This window comes from Trematomus bernacchii, unplaced genomic scaffold, assembly GCF_902827165.1.
Source record: "Trematomus bernacchii unplaced genomic scaffold, fTreBer1.1, whole genome shotgun sequence".
Taxonomy (NCBI): Eukaryota; Metazoa; Chordata; class Actinopteri; order Perciformes; family Nototheniidae; genus Trematomus; species Trematomus bernacchii.
In genome coordinates, this window is record NW_022987531.1 from 1,659,315 (window position 1) to 1,678,070 (window position 18,756).

At 41.9% G+C, this 18,756-nt stretch overlaps 1 protein-coding gene across 2 annotated transcripts in view; it reads left to right on the forward strand.

Annotated features, from left to right (window-relative positions):
* LOC117475901 (inositol polyphosphate-5-phosphatase A) overlaps window positions 1–18,756 on the forward strand; it is a 163,768-nt gene that overhangs the window by 129,447 nt on the left and 15,565 nt on the right. For both annotated transcript variants that reach the window (XM_034122248.1, XM_034122256.1), the window contains exons 10-12: window positions 7,171–7,266; window positions 8,517–8,591; window positions 15,994–16,067. In XM_034122248.1, coding sequence (XP_033978139.1) covers window positions 7,171–7,266; window positions 8,517–8,591; window positions 15,994–16,067 — 245 coding nt within the window. The remainder of the gene's footprint in view (window positions 1–7,170; window positions 7,267–8,516; window positions 8,592–15,993; window positions 16,068–18,756) is intronic.

The following is an 18,756-nucleotide window of genomic DNA, read 5'->3' on the forward strand; positions in this document are numbered from 1 at the left end:
TTACAATTACAAAACAAAAGCAAACCTAATAGAAAGTTAACATGTAATCAATACTCTTTTCTACTCTAAGGCAAGCTTCCTTTTTTGATTACATTTATTTTGGTACATTTCTAAAATAATTGTGCACAAAATAAAAAACACTGATATTTGATGTGATTGTTAAACAAATCACACAAAAAGGCTTCACACAACTTTGACATGTTGTGTGGGGTTGCTGTCCATCAGTCACATTATCTAGCTCTCTTTGAGGAGGTTGTGATCAATTCAGAATCTTAATATATAAGAATATCGACTCAGTCATGAATCCATTTTTTCCCCACCCCAAGTATAACCCTTTTCTAGAAATGTCCCTGGTAAAATCAGTGTTCATTTATTGGATCTTGGTCACACTAAGTTGCATATTTGTAGTCTTTGATAGTGCTAACCAAGCTCCAGCTCTCTTTAAAGGGTACGGAATTAGACTTTCATTAATTGTTAGATCTCTATCGAATTCCAGAGTAATGAACTCGACAGACCCTGCGATCCTATTGGACCATCACTAATCACCAATCACTGATTGGGTCTTCAATATTCTGTAATTGACTCAGCAACGACAAATTACCTCACTGTCTGTTTCCTTTAATTGATTCCAGCTACAGCGGCGGTGGAATAGGTAAATGAAATGAGAGTGCAATGTTTCCAGGTGCTTAGTAAGTGTTTATACTGTATCAATAGCTCTTCAGTTGGCCATCTTTAAATGCGCCACAATGATTGCTTCACGGTTGGATGTGAATTTGTTTCCTCATTGACACGATAAATGCTTTTTAAACGTATGAGGCGGTTAGTAAGAGCTCATACTGTATCAATAGCTCTTTTAATGGCCATGTTTAAATGTGATACAATGATTTTGCTATGGCTGAATATGAATGCGTGTCCTCATTAACACCATCAACATATGGGTATAAGGCAGTAAGGTTTGAATCATTACATGTTAATACTTTATCAATGGCTCTTTTGTTGGCCATGTTTAAATGTGTTATAATAATTAAACCCTGGTTGGATGTATATTTTACATATATATATTTGATGTGCTTTTTAGGTATCAAGCATTAGGGTTAGTAAATGTGTATACTGTATCGATGGCTCTTCTGTTGCCTTTTTCTTTAAATCTGCTACAATGATAGCTTCACAGTTGTATGTATATTTGTTTCCTCAATAACAAAATAAACGTGCTTTTTAAGTCTGAGCATGAAAGAGAAAACATGAATGGCCGTGAAACGTCTGGTCTTCAGCCACCTTTTTGAAAACAAAACAACTGCTGCTAAAAAAATCAAATGAATAACACATTAGGATAGCTATTGAGCATTTGAAGCATGCACGGCCTTATTGAGAGGTTAGGAGTAGCCGCTATGTTAAACAGGCTTGCGGACATCTGCTGCGGTTGGTTTCAAACTGCTGACTAAAAGTGTCAGGGGAGGTTTCTCAGATTAAATCTCTCATTAGGTTTTCTTTGTACAGGTGGCAGTAATGTGTCAAGAGCCGGGCCTGAGACAATGTCCTCCTCTTAGTGGGACTAATACGCCTCAGAAGACCCACCCTCCTTTTACTGCCACTACTTTAACACAGAGACACGGTCACAATGAAGCATCTGGTGGCCTTTTCCTGTGTAGAAGGCTTTTTTCCATAGCCATTGTGTCTGCTAGTGATCGTGTGTTGGAGAAAGAGATCAGCAGGCTTAGTACATTTCTGTGAATCCACTTCTCTTTCACTTTTCTGCCTGTTTGTTTCAATCTTCACGTAAAATTTAGGAGATGACTTTTAGAACATTTGCTCTCCAGCTCTCAATATGAGTTTGGGTGGGTGGGCAAGGGCGTGCTTTCGCATCTGTGTGTATGTGTGTGCAACCCCCCAGTAGTGGGAGGTCGCCAGGGTCAAAGTGATGAATTTTTATAGGCCTGTTCTCTGTGTTTCAGCCCTGTCCCTTTCTCTGCGCGCTGCACTGCCTCTCAAAGACAACCATGCAGGGCAATTTGTCCTGCGGGGCCCTGCAGAATGGGCCAGCAGAGAAGTTAAATACCAGGGGGGAACACACACACACTCACACAAAACATACACATACATTCAGTTTCTCTCTCACACGCACACACACCCCTTCGTCCTGTTGTCCTGAATGATTTGTGGCCTGTCCATTATCCATTCCGAGGGGACAAATGCTTTTGGACGGTTTCTGAAGGTGAAGTCAGAATGGCAGCCCTCCATTGTTTTTAGAGAAGTTTCCCAGATGTTATAATGCACAAGATAAATAGGGCACATTATCACTACCTTGCCCTCTTACCTCTCCAAGCTCGCTCGTTGGCGAGGGCGTGGCTCGTTGGGAGACCTCCTACGACGCACACACTGCCATCAAACTTCCACGAGTTCATGGGAAGGGGCGAGGGTTTGTGAGTGGGCCGCTCGCTGTTAGGGGGGACACAGGCCAGGTTTACTAGGGTCAACCGTTGATCAGCGGGTCACACGCAGGCTAACTTTGCTGGGTGATCATGTTGAATTATCCATGTTGAATCCCCACCCTGCTGTGTGATGAATCCACAATGTTTGGAAGCATTAAATTAGCCCTCCACGGAGAGAGGAGTGGATCCTCTGGCTTGTGTCCAGTCAGCTCGGACAGGGGGGGGTCACAGCTGATTTACTGGCTCTCCTGCGTAATAGCTGGCAGGAAGGCAGGAGGCCGAATTTGTTGTCGCCTCCTCCCGGTGCCCCCTTCTCCCCGGCTCGGGAAGATGTCGCCGCGGGACGGGCGTGATGAACGGTGGCGAACGGAAGAAAAGTGATTGGGGTGCTAAGCAATCTGCGGTGAACCTGCCAGCCCCCGTTGGCACACCTTAACTCAGCTGGCAGAGAAAATAATGGCGCGTTCTGACAATGCCACTGCCCCCGCTGACACAAAGGGGAGCCCCCGTCCCCTGCCTCTGGTAATGAAGAATGAATAGTTAGCTCATTGTCCACCCATCGTCTGTCTCCCTCTGCACACTCTCTGCTACTCTCTTCACCTAATTGAGATTTAATCACTGAATTCTAAATGCACTCAATGGATTATTATATCGGTGGAATGACAGTTTAGTGTGAATCATTGCATGGGATTGGGGTGAGGGAGGGAGGAACATAAATCCCCCTGGAGTCCGGAGGAGTTGTCCATTGGCTGGCACCCTGTTATCCTACAGATTTCTGCAACTTGTTCACACTTGTAAAAAATGCACTTTACTGGCTGCCACTAACATTTTAACACAATTTTATCCTAATAAGTCAACACTAAAAGAGGCGTAACTCTAACCCAAAGTCATCCCAATTTAAAGGCTTAACTTTATAAGGCATTGAATTAATACATCTAAATGTAAGGACTCGGTTGGTTTAATGTCCCAAAAGAATCTTTCTAAAGTCTTACAATGCCAGGGCAAGGCCAGAAGAATTTGATTCATTTTTTTAATTATATTGGAATTTAGGCGTAGGGATTATTTTCTAATTATGGGTAACATCTATTTTTAGAATAATTAGCAGATTTTCTCTAGGATAAGCGTTATGCAGATCATGATAGCAGAACCAACAGCACTTGTATTTCGTTTACAGCCGGGATGTTCCACTCTTTTTCTAGGGAGCCCTAGTCATAATGAAAATAAATATATATTCTACCACCAAGAAAACGTCACTAAGTCCAGCAGAATTTCAAATGTTCGTTATGGTTTAAAGGTCTCTATTGTCCCATTGAGCATACACTTAAATATAATATTATTGAAATATACAAAATCCAACTTTACAAAATAAAATGCTACTGTCTACTAATTATATCCTACTAAAAAGTGTTGCCTGTGTATTTCAATCCTGATATGCTATTCCTCTCTACGGTAGAGCTCCATTGTTGTGCAAAAACTATTTAAATCACATCAATGAGTCACAGTGTTGAACCCTGAACGCACATACTGCACTATATTTTGACTCAATACCCCATTCACCGTCCTGCTGCTGAAGAAACTCACTACATGACCAAAAGTGTATAAATCCGCATCTGAAAATAGTTCCCAACGTATGCACTATTTACTCCTGTTTGAGTAGAGCTTGTGTGCCCAACTGTTTAGCTAAGTTAGCAGGCCTTTAAATAACACGTTACACCTGTTTGTAAAGGTATATATTATGTATCAACCAATGAGCTTGGAGTTGACGCATTTAGTTTTTTCAGTGTCATTTAAAATGATTTTTCTTCAGCTCTTCCCATTAGTCTGTTGGAGACGTTGACATGTAAAACAGGCTTGCATTGTCAGCCCTGCCGTGGGGCTGTGTGTGGGTTTCTTACTGTTTAAGTCGGGCACAGTGGTTCACCTCCATCTGTTGGCAGGACCTGAGACAGAAGGCTTGAATGTGTGTGTGTTTGGTCTTTGAAGTGGGACAGATTGCTTTAACCTCTCTTCTAAGGAGAGCAGCTGGAATAGAGAGCTCCTTTAAACAGCCGCTTCCTCCTTCGACAGTCATGAGATTATCCTCCATTGATGCACAAAGGCAGCGCCTTCCTCTGCAACCTCTCATCCCGGCCCCCCCGGGCCCCTGCCCCTTTGCAAACACTCAGCGTTGACCTCTGACCCATAATGCAGGGATGTGATGCCAAGTCACTTTGCTGGATCATCTAAAGAGTGCAGAGTGAAGACATCCTTACTGTCCTCTGGACTACAGCTGCTGTACCTGACGGCTGTCTGTTTATGTTCCCATCCTTTGACCGCTCCCTCCCTTTACTAATTGTCATGGATTAAATAAGAAGCCAATTGCAGCCAAATGAATTAAGATAATATCATTTAGCGTGGTCAGTGAGAGCACGTCGTTGTGTGCAGACGAGCACCTGGACTCTGCTGGCAGCATCACTGCATTTATAGGTCTAAGTGACAGCATGGGACTCTCATTTTCCCCTTCTTGGTGTTTGGTGGGCTGATCTTATGACAGAGGCAGTGGGATGAGCGGGGCTGTGTGTGTTGGATGAGGGGGGATGTTTCTCACAAAGGACGACAGTAAGGGAGGCTTGATCAATCGGATGCAATCAGCCACCAGCCCCTGCACCGACACACTGATCGCTCGGTCAATGAGCTGATGAATGGATCAATCAGACACATGTCAGCGTCCAACGCCACGCCACAGGACACCCAGGGCTCCGGCCGCACCAGTGGGCATCTAAATGAAAGAAAGCTGCTTTATCCTGTTCAATTAGACACTGAGTGCATGTAGAACACTTTCAAATGAAGCCAATGCTTCTCTCCTGCTCCTGGAAAGAGCCAAACATCTGCGTTGGGAATCATTTGTTTCCCTGAAGTTTAAATTGTTTAATTCACCCTGTAATCCTGAATGTAATTGTTCTTGGAGGAGACACGTCCTCACAAGAAAAGGCAGCATTAGGTTATTGTGTTTTCTTCTAATTGAGTCTCGCTTGTGGTGACACTTTTGGCACGAGTTGCACAATGAGAATAATGTCTTCTCCCTCTTCTCTGGGTAAAACATTTAGTCTCTTCTATCTGTTTGTATCCAGGTACTTATCTAAACGTAGGGGACATATTAAGGTTTAGTGATGACTGTGTTTTGATCCAAGCCCTGTGTACCAGATTATCAAATCATAATAATGGAGGGCTATTTTTCACTTCCTGATATCCATGCTTATTGTGCCAGGATGCAGTGTGTGCTTCTGGCCTCACTTTAAGCTGTCCAGGGATTTCTGCCTGACTGACTTCTAGATTTGAAAAGCAGACCACAGAAGGGGGCTTGCTTGGAAGAATTAGTAGAATCTGAAGTCAATTTCAAAGTCTTTCTTTGAATACTTCAAACTCACAGCTGTCACTACACTTTCTAGAAAACGTGTACTTTGTGTCACCTATACAGTATATAGAGCCGCAGAGTAAAATAAATGAATTGCCTTTTTCGATAGTATATGTACTGGTTTGATTAGTTTTCAAGACAAACAAGCCAAATTCAAGTATTGTTTTTCTACTGGTTTCTTCCCTTCTCTTCGACAGTAAACTAGATCTTTTTAAGTTGTAGAAAAGAAACGAGACATTTGAAGAAGTCACTGAGTTTCTGGAAACATTTTCCATTGAGATTTTATGGACCAAATAACCAATCAATTAGCCAAGAAAATAATTGAAAGTTTCTTTAACAATAAAAATACCTCTCTTGCATCTGAAAGAAATAGTTTGAAAAAGATATATAGTAATCAGAAAGTAGAACCCGTGACCACAGTTGGTGCAGTCTGATCAGAGATGGCAGAAAGCGACTCTGTGGTTGTCTTCGCTACAATGACTTTTTGACAGGGAAAGTATCTCTTGCCCTTCTCCCTAGCTCCTTCTTTGGCCTATTCATTGCACAAAGCTGCTTAAGCGCACTTAAGCGCATTAGCATTTGGCTGCCAGGGGACCATATTGACCCTGCATTTGGATGGCCTAAATGAGTGAAAGATGGAGCGATTTGTTAGGGCTTTAGAAAGTTGCTTTTGGGGAGGGGAGGGGTGGGGGGGGGGAGCTTGAAGGAATGGGGTTGAGGCAGTGGTGGGGATGTGGGGGGGGGGGTCTGCAGAGAGTTGTTCCACTTTCTCTCAAGGCATGTGTTTGTTCTGATCTGCTGTGCCGTTTCTTGGTGGCCGAAGCAGGACTGATTTGTGACATTTCAGTCTAAAGGGCCTTTTTCTGCTCGCTATATTGGCTTGACCCGATTATCTAATCTGTGCTTTGAATTTCAATCAGGTCGCCCAGTCCCTGCCGCGCGGTATGGGAACCACTGGCTGAGGGATTACCTCATTCAACTGTCTTCAAACACAGATGGTCGAATGTTTAACTAATTGTTAAAAGAGTCCACAAAGGGGAATTTAACCATGCACACAGTCCATGGGGTCAGTACATAGAGCCAGATAAAGAGAGGGGACAGTGAGGTGGTGGTTTGTGGGACGCTTCTTTCAAAAATCATTCAAATGTGCAGTGTAGTGCATGGAGCTGGACACAATGGCTGCTCTCAGAACATTACTGTACAAAGTGTGCGTGGGGGTTGGACACACTTTCAATATGTAGGAATATCTGTAATTGAATGAATGTTTTCTTTTTCCTTATGAACACACAACCCAACATGATTTTTCTTGTGTCTTTGATCACTCATTGTTTCCATCCCCCCCTCCAGAGTCTTTGCTCCAGTACCACCCTGCAGACAGTCCGAGCCGCCGACACCAACGAGGTGGACAAGCTAATATTCAGAGAGAGTGACAATGACCGGAAGGTAAGCTGTACTGCATTAATGCCTGTCACAAAATGCAAAAGCATATATTCCTAAATTGAAATCATATTGTCATCAGAACAGCTTTTTGTCACATTTTTATAGAAACAAATGTGTCTTCAGGGCTAGTCACAACACAAAAAAGTACCTGCATAATAAAAGCAGCGCTGATGAGTGTTATAGGGAAAAATGTATTCCTTTTTTATTTGGAAATCAGTAGATGTTAAAACAACAAACATTTGTAGCTACAAACTCCACTTTCTGTCAGTATAGTGCGCACTGAATATGTATTGCTTCAATGGCCTTCATTTACATTCACATACAATATGCCTAATTTTCCTTTTAAGCGAGCAGGAAACATGCTAGCTATAGTCACTCACATCAGCCCCAATAACTCTTCTTTGTGCTGTGATTCATCATCAATTCATTAATGAAAGTCTTATGACAGAGTTAGCTAACCTGTGTGTGTCAGCTAGCTTGTTCGCTCAATCGCTAACTGGACAGTAAGTTCACACAGTATATAAAAGAGAGATATTTGCACCATTGACACCTATCTCATTTCTACCGAAGAGGATTAGGGCCATATGTGAATTAGTTTTTTGGGATCTGACCAAAAGGGATTTTATTTTGAGTTGTGAGATTAAATTCTGATTTAAATATCAGAATTCTGACTTTTTTCTCAAAATCCTAACTTTAATCTCAGAACAAAAAAAGATATATGTTGGGTCAGGTCTCAAAGAAAACATGTGGTCCTAACCCTCTTCCAAACATTACTGTCTAAAAAAAAAAGTATATTTTATTTTGAGTAGTTTATTCCAAAAGTGGACACAGTTAACAAGCTTAAATAATTTCCTACCAGACGATGTTCACAATTATCTTGTCAACATTGTCCTGCAAGATTTCAATTGATGTAATTTCCCCCCCCTGCGTGCCAATTTAAATTAATTGACTAGGGTGTAAAATATCTGGTGTGAGCAGGCCTTAATAGGAACATTATTATAATGCATGTTCAAAAAGGAATATTGCACTTGTGATTAAAGCTTCAAATTCTAATCATTTTCCAGTTCTATACATGTCATACAGCTCAACCTGAGTTATTACAAGTTGTGTTAACATTCAGAGTATAGTGGTGCCTCAGAGAGACGCGTGTAGAATGCACAGTGCTGTCTGCTGTTCATTAGTGCTCTAATTACCAAGTGCAGTTGACATTAGTATTGTTATTAATCAGAGCTTCTCTCCTGCCTCTGATCCAGGTTGTTCTTCAACTTGAAAAGAAGCTTTTTAATTATGTCAACCAGGACGTTTTCCGGGAAAACAATGGGAGCCCAGTAAGTCACCTCTTTGCTTTCCAGCTCTTTATATATCCATCTGCTCTCTTATTTCTACACTTCCAATGTTTATCACAAATTAAATTCACTCCATCAACTGTATAGTGATTGTTTTTCCACCTCATAGTAGCTACGCCTGCCATTAACTACATTTCAAATTGATTATCTGCAAAAGGGACTAGAGCTTTGATTCTGTGGTGAAACCCAATTGGGGGCGACCCGTGCTGTAATTTCTCAAAATTCCCCCGGGCTTGAACCAAATCGGGTTTGTGCGTTATCCGTGCTATAATCAATAACCTACTGAATAATTTGAATATCTACATTTCTCTGTTGTCTTAATGATTTTGTGCTGCTGTTCGAAAGTCATGTCACTGAAAGCAGTTGCCTAACATACTACCTCCTATTAATGAGGAGAAATCTCTATTTAACAGTACATGGCGAAGGTATATGTGAGTTCTTAGGCTGTGCTGAACATGCAGGAGGTGAAGGTGGATGACAGAGATTGTTTTAAAAATGTCTGTTACTGCACTGACAAGACTTGATTTAGATGTTTTAACAATGCAAATGTAGGTTTTTAATTGAGAATTGGACATTGTGCAAGCCGGGTTCATGTAGGGTTGATTTTAAGGCCCTACCAAACCTCTTAACCAAAGTTACACAACTTCATTTTAGGACATTTCCTGTTAAGATAATATGAATAATAAAATAAGCCCTCCTAAGAAGTTGTTGTGGCAGCTGCTGACCTCAGTCATGACTTTGCTTTAGTTGAAGCCCTCACATCACTTCACAACACACACTCCCTTTGTCCCCACTGTGGGGCCTAATGTCTCTGGAATAACTGTTAAATGAGACAGAGGGTGTTTCTCAATGTCGAGTAAAGCTGCTCCAGAGCCACTATTTCAAGCATACTACGTCATCGAGTGCCGCCGAAAGACTGTTCCAATGTCCAGCATACTTGGAATTCTACCGAGCCCGGCGTACTTCGTTGCGAGAAATTTTGAGGCTGCAGATGTGTAGACTCCGCGGTCTTAAAATCCCCACAATGCTTTGCGCACGGACCAATTTCCCCAAATCTGTGCCGGAAAATGTAAGGCGGGGCCTCTCATATGACGCACACCTGCACACTTGCTCGCCTGTTCCACTCTTCGTTTTCCGAATGCCAGGAAGTATTCTTGCCTCGCTTCTGAAGCAAGTGACTCGGAAGACATGTGCTACCAAGCAAGCGTACTCGACATTGAGAAACACCCTGTGTGTAGATGAGGTGAGTGTTACATGTCTACAGAGGAAGAATTCCAGCACACACTTCCACTTTTATACGGCTGTTTATTACATTAAGTAGTTCAAAGTTGGACCTTGTTAAAAAAAACATGAAGGACACACACACACACACACACACACACACACACACACACACACACACACACTTACACATCAGCAGAATGGAGTGTGAAGCCACTCGTCTGGAAGCCTAGAGTGTATTAATATTATTGGCCACATACCATAACAACATAGTAAAAGTAACAATGATAAACTTTAATTTGAGTTGTATTGCGATGTTACCGTTTCATTTGAATTCCAAGGAACATGTCTATTAGAGCAGCATCACTAATAAACTTTATTTATATAACACCTTTTAAACAGAGTTACATTCATCCGCTCCTGAAGTTTGTTAAATTGTTGTGTAAGAACAGTGGTGGACTGTTACTAACTGTAATATACTCATCCCTGTACTTAACTATTTTATATACTTTACTTGAGTATTTCCAATTTACCTACATATACTCCTATTCCACTACATTTTAGAGGCAATTCATGTCCTTTTACTCCACTACATTTATAGTTACTTTTTTCATCTGAAAACACAATATGCTGATACAGTATGATGTGATCATTCAACCCTCAACTATTTTACAAAGTATCACACATTGGATCCATATAAAAAAATGACTATACAACCCACTCGTACATGTTTTTTGTTAATGAAAAAAATATACAATACTATTTCTATAATGATATATTACTGTGAAGTACTTTTACTATTGAAGGGTTAAATACATTTAGCTGATAATACTTATGTAACATCTTGAAATCAAGAATTCTACTTGTAATGGAGTATTTTCCCACTTATTATTTAGAAGGGATCTTCTTCCACCTTTTTGTAAGATAAATGTGATATGGCACACGTTTATTTTTATGCATCTAACAATTTTATAAAAGGTATTTGCCTTTGCATGTACCTGTGTTTTGCATGCCCCTGAATTAGACTAGCTCACTGTGTGTTTCTATCTGTAAAGAAACACTAATTGATTGACAGATGGGTCAAAAAGCACATGTTCACCACTGCCCTGCTTTATGCTTGTGCCACTGCAGTCATAACAGTCTGGTCATTTTAGATTATAATTGTCTGAACTGTGTTATCATATTACATTTACCTTGTTCTGTATCAAGCCTTTCCAAAACTGAACGGAAGTTGCCCTAACAATTGAAAACCTAGTAATTTCCGAGGGAGAAATAAATCTTGTTTCCTAAAATCAATGTTGTTATTTTTCTTAAATATAATCATTTAAGGTCCCTTGTGATAAAGGCAGTTCACCAAAACAGCAGGAAGTGACATCATTGAGCTATTAAACCAAAGATGGGATTGGAAAGAGGCAGATATTGACCTTACACATCAGTGCTGATTCATTGGGTTAAAATGCTCATGTTCAGCATTGCTCTGCTTTATGCACTGTAACATTATATCACTAATGAATTAGGTTGCAAATGAACTTTTTCTAGAACTGCACTGAAATCACCCAAAGTTGCCCTGATAAATGAAATCCTGGTTACTCACAAGGGAGAAATATTGTGTAAACATGTTTCCTTAAATCAATGTTGTTATGTGGTTATTTCTTCTTAATAGAAGCATTCAAACAGACATCTTGTGATTGCAGGAAGTGACATCTTTTAGCTATTAAACCAAAGATGAGATTTCAAATGGACAGATAATGACCTTACATTATACTGAACGGCAGAGAATTATTGAATGTGAGGAGCAGAAATGTGTAGAAAGTGTGTAAGCTGTAGGAGGCTGAGGAACCACTACACACTGCCCTCTCCACCTCCACCCCCTCCTCCTCACCAAGCCTGACAAGATGGATGACATAATGGGGGCCTCAGAGATAATCTGATGGTCATGGTCTAGTTAAACACACCATGTTATGATCCTTATAAAACAAACTACCTTTCCAAAAGGATAAATGTCCCTCCTCTCACTCCTCCACTGGGGAAGGGGGGGAAAGAAAAAAAAAATCCATTGCATCCTTCATCAACTGCAAGACTTGTACCGGCTTGACAGAAATTTAATTCGAGGCAGCTTTTGAAAATAATTATTGTATTTTGAGAGGAGTAATCATTGGCCGGGACATGATTGAATGTGTCCATGCCTATTGACTTTTGCGATGATTAATAGGTTTGTTTAGTCGATATTCCCATCGAAATTGTATAATTAATTATCCCCGGCGCTGTCAGGGCGGGACGATGGAGAGCCCTGATGAGTATTTGGGAAGATTACATTTTCCGGGCGCTCCTGGCGTCAAGGGGCACCGCGGGGCCTTGCTCCGGTGGAGAGATGGGAGGAGCGTGTGTGTGTGTGTTGCGTGCTGTAGATCTGCACAGTTTTCTTCCCTCTCCTGGAGCACACACCCGCGGGGCCCCCCCCCCTTCCTCCGTCCACATTGATTTTGTTTCAGTATCTCTTTATTGTAACTTTATCAGTGTGGTGTCGGCAGATGGGGGGCCGGCAGAGGGGGGTGCGTTTGTGTACTGGCTGTAGGAAGTGATGAACCTTTCTGTCTGGCCTGCCTCTCCTTGTCATGCGGGCGGCGTAGTCCTCTGCATTACTCAAAGGCCCCGAGACGTTTTCAACATGAGGGGACATAAAAGAATAAAGAACAAATGCCGCTCCGGCTTAAAGTTATATTTCATTTTTTACCCGTCAAAGCTCTTAAGGGGGGATACAGAAGCCATGCTAAATGAAATCCGACCTTATATAAACCCCCTTATGTGGTCCCTGTTGTCTTGTCCCTGTTTAGTTTTTTTTTACTTTTTGAATGTTTTTATTCCAGTTTCATTGCACAAACATATTCACACTTTTGTCAATATTTCTTCGTACGGCCATATGGCATTGAACTTGAGTCTTTGGAAGTCAAAATTATCCCCTTATCGTTTAAGTCACTGTCTTTTCTTCTGACATTTTTCCAATATCCTTCCACTGTACCCAGATCATTAACATGGGAAGGAGGGTTCAGAAGCACAGTAGTGTTGTTTAGTTTGGGTTGGTCCCTCTCAACACCAATCGGCCACCCCCACCTTACCAGTGACATTTTATCGCTTTTCCTCACAAAATAATAATGAACATCCCATAAAAAAAGGTAAAATATGGCCCCTGCAATGAAAGCCAAGTGCAAGGTGTAAAAATCAAATTAAATGACCTTTCACCCCAACATTTATTGATGGCTTTTAATGGCAGAAGGTGTTGTCACAGGGGATATTTGACAACGCGTAAATCAAAGCACAATTACAGGTGGTGGCACCGTGAGAGGGACAGTTGGGGGCCAAAGACCTCGTATTCCCTTTTTTTCTACTTCCTGCCTCCTAACTATCACTGCCACTCTGATTTAGGAGCGCACTGTTCGTCCAAGCAAAGACAGAAATGTGCACCCATGACAGGGTAGTTTTTACCCCGACACTTCTTCATCTTTTCCCTCTGTGATATTGCTGCAGCCGCATCACCACCAACTCCCAAGGTCATCTCTGGTTGACAAACTACTCCTGGCTTTATAATGTCATGAGGCCATGAACAAATATAAGCCGGGTTTTTTTTTCTAAACCACTCACCCGGCAGAGCAGCGGAGCATTATGCTTAATTGACACTGGGATGAAATGTGGTGTGAAATTTGTCGCTGCAGGGCTTTTCATTCACCTGAATGAATTTCTCAACATTCACTTAAGGTAGATACACACAACCATATGTTGCTCATCCCCTGCTTAAACTGTCACACACATACAAAATGAGGTGCTTAGCTTCAAACAAACACAATCAGGTGCAAACATGTGTAAAATAGTCAATTATTGATTTTGGCATGCGCCATTATTCAAGTATGAGAATGTATTGCTTAATATACTCTTATATATGGTGGCCAACAAGGGCAAGTGTGCTACAATGGCTCAAAACACTTTCAACGCGCTGCAGCTTCAAAAAGTGGTGCAAGTATAAAAACACAAATGTACCAAAACACATGCAAATAAAAAAAACTCAGCAACTTGACAAAACATGCCCAACGTTTCGAAAATATTCCCCAACTTGACGAAACATGCGCAGCATTTACTAAATCAGAAGGAATCATGTGATCACATTTTTACAGTTACATTTAAAGTACGTTTCTAACAACAGTGATTGTTGGACAATTTTATAATCCCGAATGTGGGCATGTGTTTTGATGTTGGTGAAGATGTTTCTTGATTTGCACGTTCTTTGGTTTTTATATTTACACATTTTTGAAAGCACATCGCGTGTGTTTCGGGACGTTGCAGTGCGTTTGCCCCTGTCGGCCACAGTACTTACACAAACTGAAAAGTAGGGGCATTTTCTCATAGACCATTATACAATTAGACTTATTTTTGCGACCAGTGGAGTTGCCCCCCTTTAGCCGGTATAAGAATGCAGGTTTAAGCCAATTGCGCATTATATTTACAGATTTCAGTTTCTCAATGAATTATCCGATTTTTATTCTGTTCAACTCTCAATGATCTTTATTGCTTTTGGCCTCATAAATCCAACATCAGTCAGACTGTAACACACACACACACACACACACACACACACACACACACACACACACACACACACACACACACATGGCGGTGTCAGTGTGTGGATGGTGAGACGGGTGTACAGCGGAGCGTGGGGTTGCATCCCCTGCTCAGCCATCCCTCATCCACAGTGTGTGGGTCTCTCCTGTGACCCCGGCTCTGTGAGTTTGATGAATGCAGCACATCTGCCCTCCTGAACCTCTGAGACTCGTCTGGGAGGCCCCCCCCGCCTGCAAGTAATGGCCACTGTTCTACACCACTGGCACATAATCACACATACACACCAACACACCGAGCATCATCGCGATGGCACATACTTGATTTTTTTAAACATGTGTGTGCTCAACAGTGCCTTGAAGACTGGCAACACACACGGTGATACATGCACAACATAAATATGTCATCCACGATGGAAGACTGTAGTTACCTTCTGCTGATATAATCATATCCCATGTATCCACTCTGTGAGGACGTCCTTCCAAATATTACCCATGTGCTATGCGTCATCCCCGCTGGTATTTCATCATGTAGCCATCAACATATTGCTGCATGTAATACAGCGATGTAATGTCATTAACGTCATCTTCCTATAGAGCCGCTGTCAGACTCACACGGCCCGGGATGAGCTCTTCATCAGGACATAATTGTAGCCCGGTGTTTGAAACATGTAGAATAGCCCAATTTACCACCAAATGAACATATCTCCACGTCTTCCTGTCTGAAAGGAAGGGGCGGGGCTAGCGCGGGGTCCTCCGGGGTTGCTGGGAAACGTCGCTGTCAGTCTCTCAGGGAGGCAGTCATGCAGGTGCCCGAGCTACCTGTTCATCTCCCAGATAATTAATGTGTACAAGGAGTCGCTAATTGCACTTTTCACTAATGATTTATGGGTTTTATGAAAGGGGGGAAATTGGGAGACGTGTGTGTGTACACTCTAGTGAGTGAGTACAGCTGGGTGAGGAGACATGATTGATGAAGAGTGTGTGGATGCACTGTCAGTGTGGAGGAATAGACCCCCATTGGACAGGGCTAGTAGCACACACACACACACACGAATGGTCAACTGCTTTCAATTTTCTCCAGCGTGGGGAACATGGAGATAACTAAATATAGCAAAAGATGGAATCTACTCTCCTGCACTCTCATTTGGCTTATTCTCATCCACCCCTCACTCGGGTTCATGATAGATAAGTAGTGGCTTCTAGGTTAATATCAGATATAAAAAAAAAATGTCCAAAAAAAGGCAGTTTTTTTGTCCTCAATTTGTCTTGCCATGTGCCTGTTTTTTGGAATGAGTCTACTTCTTTTTCTTATTTTACAGAAGACAATTCTAGAGTTTGACCTATGACAGCTCATGGGAAAACTGTTTGTACCAACCAAGGTTTTGAGAGTGTGTTAAAAATGTATTTATGTTAAGCAGATCGGAGTTGAAAAAGAGCTCACTTCAAGCTCCGTTGAATTTCCCTTGATCCAGAAATGTAGACAAAAACAAATGTGAATAACAATTTCTCTCACTCATAATTCCTGTTCTTTTTATTTTGTTTTTCCACAGCTTTTAGAGTATGACAAAGAGCTGTCGGTGTACAAGGATCGGCTGCATGAGCTGGAGATCTCCTTTCCACCCAGGTAGGAAGCCATTTTACATCACTCTCACACATGCATTCACACTGACACCTACCTAACTACACTACTGTCTGATTTCCTGCTACTGAAATGACAGCAATGGTATTAGGTCCTGATGTCTTTTTAAAGCCGCTCTAGCAGCATGGCTTGGTCAACTACATTCATCATATGTGGTTATTTCTTTATTAGCAGTGTATTTACATTATGTTGAACATTACTGCCTCTCTTAAGCTGCGTTCACATGATACGTGATTTGGTCACTGCGAGGTTGGGCACATCAAGGTCAAATTTGAAATAATTTCCAGCGCAACGACAACAGCAAGTTTCCTTTTCGATTGGTTGCACGTTTCCAAGCACATTTTGGATGTACAGCAGCACAATTTGCAAAAAGGCTAGGTGAAGCTGATTTCAGATCAGGGAGCTATTACTCTGCTTTAGAGGCACGTTTTCTTCTTCCTGTTTACCAAACAATCAGATTGTTAGTAGAATTAAGTTGTGTTAGAAACAGATGCATGTCTGTTCTCACTGCAAACTCCAAAAGACAAGCAAACATTTAGTCATCCAACGTTTTATTCAAACGTGCAGTTATTAACGCACTTATAAATATAAAACTAAAATAATCCAGGAGAGTTGTTCCGTTTCCAACAGAGCTGCACGACGTAAACAGTATTTTAACTACACAGGGTACAATCACATGTTGGTAAACCCAGTGATGTTGACCAGATCTTGGCCATGAAGAACTCATAATTAATATGTAAAATGAGAAGAAGTCAATCACCCCCTTATTGTCCAAAATGGTTTTATGAACACATTTGGATCTGTATTTGATGGCTATCAGTTGTTAAGTATGATTGGATATGGTCCCAAACTGCTCCCATGTGTGTGTTTTTTCATGTGTGTGTGTCGGCGTGCTTTGGGCTGCATTGATATTCCGTCTCAGTGGGACATGGGGGAGACTGGAGCGGGTGGTCTCCTCTCCTCTTCCTCAAACAAATGCATTTGCAATTAGCCTTTTCAGAGGAGAGGGAGGGCAAACACGCGGCCGGCGTGGAAATATGTTTCGGGAGCAGCGCGTTAATGGCGCTTGACCTTTGCCGTCGGTTGTGACTCAATCAGTGCAGATAATGAAACGCTGTAATCAAACAATAATTACTTGATAAACTGCTCTGGTGGCAGCGCGGGGCGGCGGGGGATTTTAGTGTGTGTGTGAGAGGAGAGTGGGCTTGAGATACTATCAAAGCGCGTGTGTGAGTTTGAGATGGTGTGCATACATGTGTAAAACGCAGCTACAGACTGTGTGTGTGGAAGAGAGAGTGCATGTGTCAAGGTTCTGCTAGTCCCTGTTTTTTAAATGACTCTGTGTCTTAATCAGAGACCCCCATTTACATCACTTTGCATAAGTGACAGGTGGATTTATTGTCCTTTTACACTGGCTGACTTTTGCACCTATCCATATAATACTGAATCATCTCTCCACAGGGAGGGATGAATGGGCTGCTCTGGAAGAATACAAATGATTTCCACATACTTGAGGTGATGATGAATCAAATAGATGAAACCCGGGAGCAGCATATGAAATTTGATTTGATCTACTCTGTGCGCGCGACAAACCATATCATTGTCAGCCTTGTAATGGGTAGCAGTGGCCTAGTTAAACTTAAACAACCCCCTCCTCCCACTTCACACACACACACACCCCTCCCCCTGTCAGGTCTGCCTTGTGCTCCTTGAGCAATCAAGCCTCAACGATTGTTCTCCATCACATAGCCCGCTCCGGACCGGCCCCTCGCCATCTGTGAGGTTATTACTCTTTTTAATGCAGGCCATCAGAACACACCCTCGCTGACACACACACACTCATGCACGCACACGGCTCACTTTTGTTCAGATCTATAAATCAATACTAGTCACTACCATTTAATCTGCGAGATAATTCTGTCTGTCTGCTGTCCACTGGTGGGTAGGAAGTTGTCTCAAAATTAGACGTGTTGTCAAGGTTGACCTAAGGACTGGATTGGACTGATTTACATACCAGAGATAGCCTCAATGCAGCAACTACTACATCTATGTGTGTTGCTACACCTGAAGCATCCCTGGCCAGCATTTCAGTTTCATCACATCTTTTACATTACATTTAGCTGACACTTTAATCCAAAGTGACTTACATTAAGTGCATTCAACCATGAAGATGCAACCGCAATAATTCTGCAGGTACATTAGCGCTCACTCAAACCAATATAAGTGATAGTACATCCGGTTTCAAATAAGCCAAACCTTTCCAAGTGCTAAGTACAGAATGAAAAAAAAATTGTATATGTTTGGGCTAGATTAGCCTTTATTGGAAATTGACGGAGTTGAAATAGGGAGACAGAAGGGATGGCATTTGTAAATGATCCCAGGCTGGATTCAAACCTGGGTCCTCCACACGGCGACCAGTACATGTATTATTTGTCATAGTAGTGTCCAAACGTGTTTTCAGTATGCAACAGAATACTGTCTACTCTCCTGATATCAATGGGGAGCTTGTTCCACCATTTTGGAACCATGACAGGTGTTTTTGTAGAGGGGTACGTGGTTCCAGTGAGGAAGTGAGGGAGTAGAGAGCCTATTGGCCGATGCAGAGCGAAGGGATTCTACAGGAGTGTTTGGTTTTATCATCTCCTAAATGTTGGAAGGAATGTCCTGATCCTTT